At 38.5% G+C, this 14844-nt stretch overlaps 1 protein-coding gene and 1 pseudogene across 6 annotated transcripts in view; one reads left to right on the top strand and one right to left on the bottom strand.

Annotated features, from left to right (window-relative positions):
- SMAP1 (small ArfGAP 1) overlaps positions 1–14844 on the bottom strand; it is a 187459-nt gene that overhangs the window by 53936 nt on the left and 118679 nt on the right. For 4 of the 6 annotated variants that reach the window (XM_002714530.5, XM_002714529.5, XM_070073896.1 and 1 more), the window contains one exon: positions 8758–8838. The exons of the other annotated variants lie outside the window; for them this stretch is intronic. In XM_002714530.5, coding sequence (XP_002714576.3) covers positions 8758–8838 — 81 coding nt within the window. The remainder of the gene's footprint in view (positions 1–8757; positions 8839–14844) is intronic. 6 annotated transcript variants of the gene reach the window in all.
- LOC127493181 (small ubiquitin-related modifier 1 pseudogene) lies at positions 913–1220 on the top strand (annotated as a pseudogene).

Genomic DNA, 14844 nt, shown 5'->3' on the forward strand with positions numbered 1-14844 from the left:
GGTGGAAATTCAATCATTTGAGGAAAACAGAATCTTCCAATTTCATTTATAAAAGCACCGAGACATCTGCAGAGCTTATTCAACTAGACCATGTCTATATAATTATATAAAAGCATTAATTATTTAAAATATTTTATTCTCAAATGCATTCAGGCATCACAAGAAGGATTTATTTAGCCTAAATTAAAGTGAAAGCATGATGGCTATGTAAATGTCTCAATCAGACTGCTGAACAACATAACCTATCAATACAGCATCTGGCAAGGAGCCACTTCATTTAGCTTTAATGGTTTACTAAGAATCATTTATTTGATTTACAACTGGTTGCCTCCATTTACATGGCTGTACTGAAATTTCAAGTTCAACAGATTAATAATTATATTATGTGCTTGTATTAGTAGGTTAGGCTACTTATATTTATCAAGCAAAATTTATTTTCAGAAATCTTATGGACATAGAAGGTTTGTTTAAAAAAATAAGCTTGATGGTTGGTTTTGTTTCTTAATCTTTAAAAATCACTATTCCTCATTTTAAAGATTCAACTATTTGTCATAGCCTGAGATAAACTAAGTGACATTTTTAAGTATTGTCAAAAGTAGGGGCCTTATTTTTCCCATAGCATTTCCACTTCTCTACTTTCTCTCCTGAAATTTTTTCATTCTACTTTGATATACTTTGTGAATTAATTCTTTTCTTATAAAAATTCAAGAAGCTAGTGGCAAATGTCTGCTCTATTTCCTGACCTTGGAGGTGGGTTTATGCTTAATCATTTTAAATGTAAGTTTTATATCTACAAGTGTACATTTAAGTTATACACCTAGCACGGATCCTGGCATACAGACTGGCAATAAAGCCAACTATTGACCAGAGGCAGCTGCTGTGTGCAGAGTCCTGGGTAAAGCCACTATCAACATGTCTAACCAGGAGGCAAAATTTTCAGCCAAGGACTTGTGAGACAGAATAAAGGAATATAAAACTCAAAGTCATTGAACAGGTTAGCACTGAGATTCACTTCAAAGTGAAAATAATAACACATCTCAAGAAACTAAAAGACTCCTACTGCCAAAGACAGGAAGTTCCAACTGAATTCACTGAAGCTTCTCTTACAGGTTACAGAATCGACGAATATTCCCAAAGAACTGAGAATGAAGGAGGAATACGTGACTGAAATGTATCAAGAACAAATAGGGTCATTCAAAAGTTTAGATGGTCCTTATTAGACACGAAGAATTCAATATGTCATATAAAAAATACAGTGAAAAGCCTTAACAGACTCAGTGAAGCAGAACAAAGAATATCCAAGCTAGAAAACAAAGCTTTCTAAATATTCCAGTCAGTCAAAAAGAGAAAGAAAAAAATCAAAAAACTGAGAACAGTGTTCAGGATTTATGGGGTACTATCAAACAACCAAATATACGTGTCATAGGTATTCCTAAGGAAGTAGAAAAGCAGAATGATAAAAATTTCCCTAATTTGGAGAAAGATATGTACATCCAAGTACAGGAAGCACATAAAACTTGAAATAGACATGACCAGAAAAGATCTTCACCACAACACATTATATTCAGATTTTCAAAAGTAAAACACAAAGAAAACATCCTAAATTGGGCAAGAGATAAAGGCCAGGTTACCCTTAAAGGATCTTCAATCAGATTGACAGCAAATTTCTCATTAGAAACCCTATAGGCTAGAAGACAATGGACAGAAATGGTCCATGTCCTTAAAGAAAAACACCATCAATACGGATTACTGTACCCAGCAAAGCTCACATTTACAAGTAAAGGTGAAATAAAGACCTTCCAAGACAAACAAAAATTGAAGGAATTTGTTACAACCTGGCCAATCTTACAAATGATACTTGATGATCATATTAAGTGTTAAAATGAACCTATAAATAGGATTAAGTGTTAACGAGATCATATAAATAGCATCAAGTGCCTGGTAATAATAATAGACAGAATTAAAAAGGAGGGAATATCCAACATGGAAAGCAGTCCCCACAGCAGACTCATAGAATGACAATTGCTTTAAGTAACACTCTGACCTCAGAATCAGCCCTTAAGGCATCCAGATGTGACTGAAAAGGCCATGAGAACATTTCAGGCATACAAAGCTAAGACAGTGTGGCAAAAAAAAAAAAAAAAAAACCACACACACACACACACACACACACACAACACAACACACCACTACATTTAGGATCTCTGTGAATAAGACCCCAGTAGAAAGAAGGGGCAATCCCTTCTCGGAAGGGAGGAGAGAACTTCCACTTTGCTTTTGGCCTTATCTAAATACTGACGGAGTTTGTTGTCAAAAAGGCTTCCATAACCTTGGTAGCTCATGGCAAGAGCCTTAGGTGATCACTGACGTCACAAATGAGAGTGTTAATTGTTAAATTAACAAAAGGGGTCACTGTGCACTTACTCCCCCCATAAGACCTTTGTCCTTCATGAGTTGTACTACGAAAATTAACTGCAAAACTTGTTCTCAAACAGTACTTTTTACATTTGTGTGTGTGGGTATAAACTGTTGAAATCTTTACTTAATATAGAGTTGGTCTTCTATATAGTTAACTAAAATGAATCTTAAGAATAAGATCAGAGACGGAGTAGGAGTGGGATGGGAGTGGGCTGTGGGAGGGTGGGTATGGGGGGAAAAAAAACACTATATTCCTAAAGCTGTACCTATAAAGTTTGCATTCATTAAATAAAAGCTTTTTGTTGTTTTTGTTGTTGACAGGCAGAGTTAGACAGTGAGAGAGAGAGAGAGAGAGAGAGAGAGAGAAAGTCTTCCTTCCACTGGTTCACCCCCCAGAAGGCCACTACGGCTGGCGCGCTGCGCCGATCCAAAGCCAGGAGCCAGGTGCTTCCTCCTGGTCTCCCATGCAGGCACAGGGTCCAAGCACTTGGGCCATCCTCCACTGCCTTCCTAGGCCACAGCAGAGAGCTGGACTGGAAGAGGGGCAAAAGGGACAGAACCCACGCCCCAACCAGGACTAGAACCCGGAGTGCCAGCCCTGCAGGTGGAGGATTAGCCTAGTGAGCTGTGGCACCAGCCAAAAAAAAAAAAAAAAAAAATCAGATAAAGAAGGAGATGTTATAACCGATATCACAGAAATAAAAAGAATCATAAAGAATTACCACAAACAGCAATATGCCAATAAATTCATAAATCCCGAACAGATAGATTTCTGAGCACATACTATTTAACTAAAACCAAGGCACAAAGACATAGAAAATCTAACAGACCAATAACCAAGACAGAGATTAAAACAGTAATAAAGACCTTCACAACAAAGAAAAGCCCACGATTGATGACTTCACTGCTGTATTCTACCAAACTATTAAAGAAGCACTATTTCAAATTCTCCTCAAACTATTCAAACAATTGAAAGGGAGGAATCATCCCAAACTCCTTCTATGAAGCTAGCATCACCTTACTTCCAAAACCAGAAAAAGATACAACAAAAAGATAACTATACAATGATATCCCTGATGAAAACAGATGCAATCAAACCCCACAACACATCAAAAAGATCATCTACCCAGATCAAGTGGGATTTACCCCAGGGATGCAGGGATGGTTCAGCATATACAAATCAATAAATGTGATACAGCACATTAACAAACTGAAGAATAAAAAATATAAATTATTTCAATAGATGCCAGAGAAAGCATTTGATAAAATACAATATCCTTTCATGATGGGGGGGGGGGGGTGGCCTTAAGCAAATTGGATATCTGAACACAATCAAGCAATCAAGGCAATATGACAGACCTAGAGATTGAATCATACTGAATGCAGAAAAGCTGGAACCATTTCCACTAAGATGCAGAACCAGACAAAGATGCTCACTTTCACTGTTACTGTTCAATATAATTCTCGAATTTTTAGCCAGAGCCATTAGGCAAGGCAAGGAAATCAAAGGGATACAAATCAGAAAGGAAGAACTCAAATTATGCCTGCTTGCAGATGATACCATCCTTAAATAGGGGAACCAAAAGACTACACTAGGAGACTATTAGAACTCATAGCGTTTGGCCAAGATGAAGAACATAAAATCAACACACAAAAATTAATAGCATCTGTATACACAATCATCCCCATGGCTAAGAAAGAACTCATTTCTGCCCCATTCAAAGTAGCTAAAAAAAAATTTACATAAATTGGAATAAATTTAACCCAGGAAGTGTCTACAAAGAAAGTATCTACAAAGAAAATTATAAAACATTAAGGAAATAAAAATAAGACACATAAATGGAAAAATCTTCCATATTCAGGGACTGGAGGAATATCAGCAAAATGTCCATATTACTCAAAGCAATTTAAAGATCCAATTTGATTCCAATCAAAATACCAAGGATATTCTTCTCAGACATAGAAAAAAAGCAATCCAAAGCGTCATATGTAAACACAAAAGACCTCAAATAGCTGAAGTAATCTTAATAAAAAACAAAGCTGGAGGCATCACAATACCAGATTTCAAATCAAGTCATACAAGGCAGTTATAATCAAAACAGCCTAGAACTGGTACAAAAATAGACTTGTGGACAAATGGAACAGAAGAGAATGCCCAAAAATGAATATACACATCTACAACTAACTAATCTTTCACAAACTAAAAGCACTCACAGGAAAAAGCACAGCCTCTTCAATAAAGGCTTTTGAAAAAACTGGATCTCCGCATAAGTATGAAACAAGACCCCTAACTTATAGACTATACAAAAATCAAGTCACAACAGATGTAGGACTTAAACCTAAAACCTGAAACCTTCGAATTACTAGAGGAAAGCATAGGGGAAATTGCAAGACACTGGCATAAGCAAAGACTTGAAAAGACCCCAGAAGTAAAAGCAATCAAAGCAAAAATAGACATATGGGATTACATTAAGCTTAGAAGCTTCTGCACAGCAAAGAGAACACCCAACAAAGTAAACATGTTTAACTGACTGAATGGGAGGAAATATCTGCAAAGTATCCATCTAATAAAGGATTAATATCCAGGACATATAAGGAGCTTAAAAAACTCAATAACATAACAAACAATCCAGTTAAGAAATGGGCAAAGGATACGAACAGACATTTTTGAACAGATGAAATACAAATGGCCAACAAATACAGGAAAAAATGCTCAAGATCAGTAGCCATCACAGATATACAAATAACCACAATTTTTTAAAAAATATTTATTTACTTATTTGAAAGGCAGTGCCCCAGAAAGAGAGAGAGAGAGAGAGTCTTCCATTTGCTAGTTCACTCCCCAAAAGCTGCAACAGCCAGAGCTGTGTCCATCCGAAGCCAGGAGCCAGGAGCTTCTTCCAGGCCTCCCACACAGGTGCAGGGGCCCAAGGACTTGGACCATCTTCTACTGCTTTCCCTGGCTATAGCAGAGAGTTAAAGCAGAAGTGGAACAGCTGAGACTCGAACCGGTGTCCATATGGGATGCCAGCACTGCAGGCGCAGCAGCTTTACCTGCTACTCCACAGCGCCAGCCTCCACAATGAGGTTTTACATCAAGAGAGTCAGAATGGCTATCATCCAAAAATCAAAAAATAAAAATGTGGAGAGAAAAAAAGTACCCTAATACACTGCTGGTAGGAATGTAAACTAGTACAATCATTGTGAAATAGTTTGGAGATTCCTCAGAAATCTGAAAATAGATCTACCATATTACCCAGCTATCCCATTCCCAGGACTATACTCAAAAGAAATGAAATCAGTATATAAAAGAGTTATCTGTTCGCATCATGTTTACAGCAGATCAATTCACAATAGCTAAAATATGGAATCAACCAAGAGATCCATCAAAAACTGATGACTGGATAAAGAAATGTGATAAATATACATGGTGGAATACTACTCTACCATAACAATGAATCAAATCTGTCTTTTGTAAGAAAAAAGATGCAACTGGAGACCATTATGCTTAGTTAACTAAGCCAGACCCAAAAAGATAAATATCATGTTTTTTACTATTGTTTGTAGCTAATATATAGAGTACCTCCCCACACAAAATAAGAAAAAAACATGCCGTATGTTGAGCTAACCATCTCTTAAGTGGGTTGTTTGTTTTGATGTTGTGGAGTTTCTTGATTTATTTGTAGATTCTGGTTATCAACCTTTTATCTGTTGCATAGTTTGTGGATTTTTCCCATTCTGTCGGTTGCATCTTCACTTTCCTGACTGTTTCTTTTGAAGTACAGAAACTTCTCAATTTGGTGCAATCCCAAATGTTAATTTTGGCTTTGACTGCCTGTGCTTCTGGGGTGTTTTCCAAGAAGTCTTTACCAGTCCCAATATCTTGCAGGGTTTCTCCAATGTTCTCTAATAATTTGATGGTGTCAGGTCGTAGATTTAGGTCTTTAATCCATGTTGAGTGAATTTTTGTGTAAGGTGAAAGGTAGGGGTCTTGCTTCATGCTTCTGCACGTGGAAATCCAATTTTCCCAGCACCATTTATTGAATAGACTGTCCTTACTCCAGGGATTGGTTTTGGACCCTTGATCAAATATAAGTTGTCTGTAGATGTTTGGGTTGATTTCTGGTGTTTCTATTCTGTTCCACTGGTCTATCCATCTGTTTCTGTACCAGTACCATGCTGTTTTGATAACAACTGCCCTGCAGTATGTCTTGAAATCTGGTATTGTGATGCCTCCGGCTTTGTTTTTGTTGTACAAGATTGCTTTAGCTATTCGAAGTCTCCTGTGTCTCCATAAGAATTTCAGCATCATTTTTGCCCCAAATGGTGGAGTTAGAATCATGCCAGGGGATCCCAATACAATCCCATTAACGTGGCATGTACCAATCCCATCTCACTAGTCCAAGTGATCAATTTCAGTTCATAATTGATCACACTGATAGGTCTAAGAGTCAAAAGGATCACACAAACAAGTCTAGTGTCTGCTAATACTAGCTGACAGAATCAAAAAGGGAGAGAACAATCCAACATGGGAAGCGGGATACACAGCAGACTCGTAAAGTGGCAGATGTCCTAAAAAGCACTCTGGCCTCAGAATCAGCCCTAAAGGCATTCGGACCTGGCTGAAAAGCCCATGAGAGTATTTCAGGCATGGAAAGCCAAGACACTCTGGCAAAAGATCTCTGCGAGTGAGATCCCAGTGGAAAGAACAGGTCTTCAAAGAAGGAGGTACCTTTCTCTGAAGGGAGGAGAGAACCTCCACTTTGACTATGACCTTGTCTAAACAAGATAAGAATCGGAGAACTCAGAGGGCTTCCATAGCCTTGGAAACTCATGACTGGAGCATAGGGAGACTACTGATGCCATAGACAGGAGTGTCAATTGGTAAAGTCAACAACAGGAGTCACTGTGCACTTACTCCTCATGTAGGATCTCTGTCCTTAATGTGCTGTGTATTGAGATTTAATGCTATAACGAGTACTCAAACAATATATTTCACTTTGTGTTTCTATAGGGGTGCAAACTGTTGAAATCTTTACTTAATGTATACTAAACTGATCTTCTGTAAAAAAAAAAAAAAAAAAAAAAAAAAAGAAATTATCAATTCCCAACTTGACTCTCACTGGGATTAAACATCACAATAGGTCTGATCTGATTTCATCATCATTTAAAAACAATCATCTATTATTTTTCACTTTATGTTTCTGTGTGGGAGCAAACTGTTGAAATCCTTACTTAATGTATACTAAGCTGATCTTCTGTATATTAAGATAATCGAAAATGAATCTTGATGTGAATGGAAGGGGAGAGGGAGTGGGAAAGGGGAGGGTAGTGGGTGGGAGGGACGGTATGTGGGGGAAGCCATTGTAATCCATAAATCGTACTTTGGAAATTTATATTCATTAAATAAAAGTTAAAAAAAAATTGTTAAGTCAACAACAGGAGTCACTGTGTACCTACTTCTCATGTGGGATCTGTCCTTAGTGTGTTGTCCAATGTGAAGTAATGCTATAACTAGTACTGAAACAGTATTTTACACTTTGTGTTTCTGTGTGGGTGCAAACTGATGAAATCTTTACTTAATATATACTGAATTGATCTGTATATAAAGATAATTGAAAATGAATCTTGATGTGAATGGAATGGGAGAGGGAGCGGGAGATGGAGGGGTGTGAGTGGGAGGGAAATTATGGGGGGGGAGTCATTGTAATCTATTAACTGTACTTTGAAAATTTATATTGACTAAATAAAAAATTTAAAAAAAAAACAACTCCAAAGCGCTTCCAAGGGAAACTTTGGAAGCCTTTCTGCCCCAAAACCAATAAACATCAATAATTTGAGTTTAGTCTATCATTCTGACCTTATATTTTCATTTCTTTCTATACTTGACAAATTTCTTTCTTGACTATTTTTAAGACATACCTTATTTATCTATTTCCAGGTCTCATTCTTGTCTTCAAGCTGTTCTCTTGAATTGATAATACTCTTACCTTCCACCTTAATCCTAACTATGCTTCAAATTATCAAATACTAGCATCTTTTCTGAAGGCCCCATCAAGTACAATCTTTTCATTTGCTAAATTTCTACTGAAGTTTTGTATGAAAGCTAAAATACCATTCTCTATGCCATTCAAAAGATGACTTCTTGAGAAACTTGGGTGAGCCATGCTCACCATATATAATGGATTGAATGGATTCACAATGAATAAGCCAGAAGGACATGCTTAGCACACAGTAATCATTCAATAATTACTGTTTAAAGAATGAATATTTTTATATCATAAATATCCATCAAGTCATTAATATATAGGTAACACATTTTTTAAAAAAGAATTTTACCTTTTCAGTTGTAAGTGGCTTTGCAGGCTTTTCTGGCTCCTTTTCTCTCTTTTTGTCTTCCTTTTTTTTTTCCTTTTCTTTCTAAAATATAGCCCAAATTTTTGATAAGTTTACTTTTTAAAACATGGCAACTTTTAACTCATTTTTATTTTATCATTTGGGTCATTTTAGAAAGGTGGAAATATTCAATGATTCTAACATACAGGTGCTGCTGAAATATAAAAGTAAACACAGCAAAATTCATATTCCCACTGAAATTACATATTGGTGATATAATAAAGCGTATCTCTCAAAAACTTAAGACAAGTGAGACAATTAACAACTTCTTTGACATGTTAGTATTTGTTTTATGTTTGTTTGTTTCAAACAAATGAGATCTCATCTCCATTCTCACAGCATTCTTATATAAAAATAGGCTTCCTAATAGCATCCGTAATACTGAATTTTAAATAAATAGAAAGAGTAAATCAACTGATGGAACATATTTCCTTAACATACAGGTAAAGGCAAATTATAACACGTAAACAGGAAGACAAAAATAAAATCACTTCAATTTTAAATATTGCAAAATATTTTGTCCATTACCAGCATTTTATATTTGGAGGAAAAGGTAAGTATACAATTTTTAAAAAAAAAAAAATGTTAAATATAATGCTTGGGGACTAGAGCCAATTGAGTAGTGTATGGTAGTTGAGATATACTATAATGGTATTATGGTATTCATAATTTGCGTTATCCAGAAGGACAGGAGAGTATACAACTTTAAGACTGAGGCAAGCATTTGACCTAGTGGTGAAGATGCCAATTTGCTGGGCCAGCAATGTGGCCTAGTGGGTTAAGCCGTTGTCTGCAACGCCAGCATCTTACTTGGGCACCAGTTTGTGTCCCAACTGCTCCACTTCCAATCCAGCTCTCTGCTAATAGCCTGGGAAAGCAGTGGAGGATGGCCCAAGTTCTTGCGTGGGCCCCTGAACCCACATGGAAGACCAAGATGAAGCTCCTGGCTCCTGGCTCTGGCATGGCCCAGCCCCGGTCATTGAGGCCTGTGGGGAGTGAACCAGTGGATGGAAGAAATCAATCAATCTATCTCTTGTTTTCTTTCAAATAAATAAGTTAATCTTTAAAAAAAAAAATAATAATGCCCATTGGGATGCCCACGTGCCACAGTGGGTTGCTGGGTTTGAAGCTCCACTCTTGATTCCAGCTTCCTACTCATGTGCACCCTGGGAGGAAGCAGGTGATGGCTCAGGTAGCTGGGTTCCTGTTGCCTACATGTGAGACCTGGATTGAGTTCCAGGCTTTCAGCACGGCCTGGCCTTGATTGTTGCAGGTCATTTAGGGAGAGAAACAGTAGATGTGAGCTCTCTGTCTCTTTCTGTCTCTCTGCATCTCAAAAAAAAAAAAAGAAAAAAACCTTTTAGTTTAAAAATAGTAACAGCAGTAAGTGCTATGTTGCACCAAATTATGTTGCTGCTCAGGAAACCCACATCCTGTATCTGAGTACCTGGGATCAAGTCCCACCTCTGCTTCTGCTTCCAATCCAGCTTCTTAGCAAAGTACACCCTCATAAGTAGCAGCTAATGACGCAAGTACTTGAGTCCCTGCCACTCACATAGGAGATGTGGGCGGAGTTTCTGGCTCCTGGCTTTAGTCTGGCCCAGCCACAGCTGCTGTGGGCATTTGGAGAATGGAAGAACTCTCTGCCTTTCAAATAAAATACAAAATAAATAAAACCAAATAATTAAATATGTGTGTGTTAACAATGAGCACTCCCAAATCATAGCACCTGGCAAAACAAAGTTCATTTACTACTGAGCACTACATAATACAACTAGCTAGAACACTACCAAACCTCCAGTTTGTTTTTCTCAATAGCAGTTCAGTTGCTCCATAAATTCTCAGAATTGTTGGTTACAGTATGCTCTGAATGTTTGTGTGCACTCTAAAATTCACATATTGAGGGGCCAGTGTCGTGGCGTAATAAGTAAGGCCCCTGACTCTAATACCGGATGCCAGTATCCCACATGGGCACTGGTTCTCATCCCAGCTACTCCACTTTTAAACTGGCTCCCTACTAATACGTCTGGGGAAGCAGTGGAGGATGACCCAGGTGCCTGGGTCCCTGCGTCCCTGCACCCACACGGGAGACCTGGAAGAAACTACTGGCTCCTGGCTTCAGCCTAGCCCAGCCCAGGCTGCTGTGACCATTTGGAGAGTGAACCAATGGATGAAAGATCTCTCTCTCTCTCTCTCTCTCTCTCACTTTCACTCTCTCACTCTAACTCTGTGTTTCAAATAAATAAATTTTTAAAAAATTCATATGTTGAACCCAAATCCCTAATGTGATATATTAGGTGGGGGCCATTAGGAGGTAATTAGGTTATGAGGATAGAGCTCTAATGAATGGGATTAGTGTTCTTGCGAAAGAAGCCCCTTAAAAATCCTTCACTCATTCTTGCCATGTGAGGTCACAAGAAGTTATCACGTGAAGCAGGAAGTGGGTCCTCACAAAACACTGAAGCTGCTGAAACCTTGATTCTGGAATTCCTAGCCTCCAAAACTGTGAGAAATCAACATCTGTTACTTATAGCCTATTCAGTCTATGGTGTTTTGTTAGAGCAGTCCTAATACATAAAGACAGTTATTTCTCAGGGAAGCCACAGTCATGAATGACAAAGACATTTGACTTCTTTATTATTATGATGGAACACATCATATGAAATCATTCAAAATAAATCAAAATAATTAACTATATAACATAAAAGAAATAATTACTTGATGTTCCTTAACTCTGAAATTTCAATTGTCAAAATACGGCTGTCATCTACTCTGATTCTGGTAGTGGTACTATGATTTCAGGCTTTGAAGAAACTTTATGGCTCTAAACTCAGATCATACAGCTTGACCCATGATGATTCCCATTTGTACAGTCAGAAGTTGCTAAATGATCAAAGAATACTATAAGAACCTGAGATGTCCTGAACTATTTTCTGAACAAAATATGGTAGTGTTTGGTATCATAAAATGGCAGTTCCTGAAATCTGGGTTGCTACACATATAAATGTTGCAGGAAAATGGCAGACCTCCAGTGCAAGAAAACTGGTATCAACCTTCAAGTTGATATATATAGAGAAAAGTACATATTGGGTTTCATTATAATAAAATTATACATGAGAGATTCCATTAAAGATAGTCTCTGGCCGGCACCATGGCTCACTAGGCTAATCCTCCACCTAGCGGCGCCGGCACACCGGGTTCTAGTCCCGGTCGGGGCGCCGGATTCTGTCCCGGTTGCCCCTCTTCCAGGCCAGCTCTCTGCTGTGGCCAGGGAGTGCAGTGGAGGATGGCCCAAGTGCTTGGGCCCTGCACCCCATGGGAGACCAGCAGAAGCACCTGGCTCCTGCCTTCAGATCAGCGCGGTGCACCAGCCGCAGGGGCCTTTGGGGGTTGAACCAACAGAAAAGGAAGACCTTTCTCTCTGTCTCTCTCTCTCACTGTCCACTCTGCCTGTCAAAAAAAAAAAGAAAAGAAAAGAAAAAAGATAGTCTCCAAAATGGTTGATTAGGTACTCCTAAGAATTATCAGCATGTATACACCATCATATGTGTAGATTTAATTATAATACATATATAACAATATAATATACACATTATAAAACATATAAAAATACAGATTTTACAAGGATAAGGGAAAAAGCACAAACAGATATTCCAAATGGACTGCCTGGGGTACAGACACTAGACTTTGAAGACCACCAGATTATATCACTTTTTTCAGAGACTTGGAGGCAGAAACAACATAGCTTAAAAGTAAGTATAACCAAAGATTTTCCTTTCCCTTTCACAAGTGAGAAACATCTTCAATGAAAATTTTCAAAAGGTCAGTCTTGGTCTTCAGCCTCCTTTGATTTTCTCATAGCAACCCCCATGTTCCTGGAGAGTTCCTTTCCTGAGCCTGCCTGCCAACCTAAACCACTACAGTTAAATCACCCAAGCCTATACACTTTTTTGTTTGTTTATTTGTTTTTTGACAGGCAGAGTGGACAGTGAGAGAGAGAGACAGAGAGAAAGGTCTTCCTTTTGCCGTTGGTTCACCCTCTAACGGCCGCCGCGGCCGGCGCACTGCGGCCGGCGCACCGCACTGATCCGGAGGCAGGGGCCAGGTACTTATCCTGGTCTCCCATGGGGTGCAGGGCCCAAGGACTTGGGCCATCCTCTACTGCACTCCCGGGTCATAGCAGAGAGCTGGCCTGGAAGGGGGGCAACCGGGACAGAATCTGGCGCCCCAACCAGGACTAGAACCCAGTGTGCCGGCACTGCAAGGTGGAGGATTAGCATATTGAGCCGTGGCGCGGGCCCAAGCCTACACACTTTTAACTCGGCCCTTTCTGCTCCAAAACTGTCACTCAAATCTCACAAGTTCCCTTTCTCTGCTCTGCGCAGTGTCCCTCTCCTCCTCCATCCCCCTTTTCTCTCTGCAGCCTGGCTCTTTCCTCTGGACTACATATCTATATGTATATCCAACCTAGACACCTAGATCTTGCATAGTCATACTCACCATGTCTAAGTTTTAAATCTCCTGATTTTTCTTTAATTTCCTCCAGTCTCTTCCTTCCCTTTGGTTTGAATCCTTACCTGACTAAATCACACCATTTTCAATGGAGATACTCAAGTCACAAGCCTTCTCAAAATGCTTCCACAATTCATCAATGGCTAACTCCTATGGATTCAATCTTCTTCAGATCTCTTAAAACCACACTTTTATTTTCATTTACTCTGTTTCCAATTTAGTACATGTTCCATCAGTTTATTCTTGGATTCAAACAACAGATCCACAAGCCTCTTCCTCACTCATCATCACAAAATTTAATATCCATAAAGCCAGAGAATAGTGTTACAACCTAAAAATCTGATCCTGTCAGTCCTTCCCCACTTAAGCTTTATCATTAAAGCATCTGGACCTTCAGAATGAAGATCTAACTCCCTCACTGAGCTCCCAAGGGGCTGGCTCTCTCCCACTTTTCGCCCTGCCCTGCTCCTATTTAAAGCCATACCATTCAACTTGCAACACCCCAAACACTGCACTTTACCCATGTTTCTTCACAAGCCACCTAATCCTTATACCTTATGCTCAGAGTGCAAGATGAATCAAAAGGATGCCTCCTGTGTTAGCAGTAGCACAGTAAGTGCACCTCAATCATGGCACTTATTTTATTGCACTATAAACTGCTGTGTAGTAATTTGTTTCCATCCACTAGACTGGAAGTTCTTTTAGGAAAGGGGCTATATCTTTGTCATTGTACCTCTCATGTGAAATTATACCATTTATCAATGAGTAAGCATAGGAAAAATGAAAGAATGCCTCATCTAATACAGTTAAGATAAATATAACACAAAAGAAAAAGATAGTTAAAGGAAACAAACTATCAAATACTTGTAGGGTTGATGGTAAAAACACATCAGGGTAAGTATCACTTTTGCAGCCTAACCACCCACACCCACAATGTATTCTAACAATTATTGTAGAGGAGTCCAAATTCATGATCCCTTACAACATATATTTTATCTATCTACTGTTTAAATAAAGGAACTTGGCATTAACTTTCTGCTAGCAGTTATAACATAATCATAGAAAAAATTTTTATCAGATTTTTCTAATAGTTCAAAAAGTTCCTACAAAGAATAAAGTAGTAAAAGACATAACAAAAACAAACTAATCACTTCTTAACCGTTGAGATATATCTATGGCACCAATAAATCAGTCATTCTGAAATTAAACAAAGATTTTTAAATATGTCTGTGGAAAATATTTTAGAAATTTTTGTATTTAACACATTTAATACTAGGGTTCATTCAAAATATAAACGAGATAGGCATTTGACTCAGCAGTTAAGTCACTGCTTGGGATGCCCATATCCCACATCAGAGTGCTTGGTTCAGGTCCTGGTTCCTGCACTTCTAATATGGCTTTCTGCTAATGTATTCTTTGGGAAGCAGCTCAATATTAACAAGAGCTGCAGGTGATGGCTCAAGAACTTTGGTCCCTGCCACCCACAATGAAGACCTGAATTCAGTTTTAGTCTCCTGT

This window comes from Oryctolagus cuniculus, chromosome 5, assembly GCF_964237555.1.
Source record: "Oryctolagus cuniculus chromosome 5, mOryCun1.1, whole genome shotgun sequence".
Lineage (NCBI taxonomy): Eukaryota > Metazoa > Chordata > Mammalia > Lagomorpha > Leporidae > Oryctolagus > Oryctolagus cuniculus.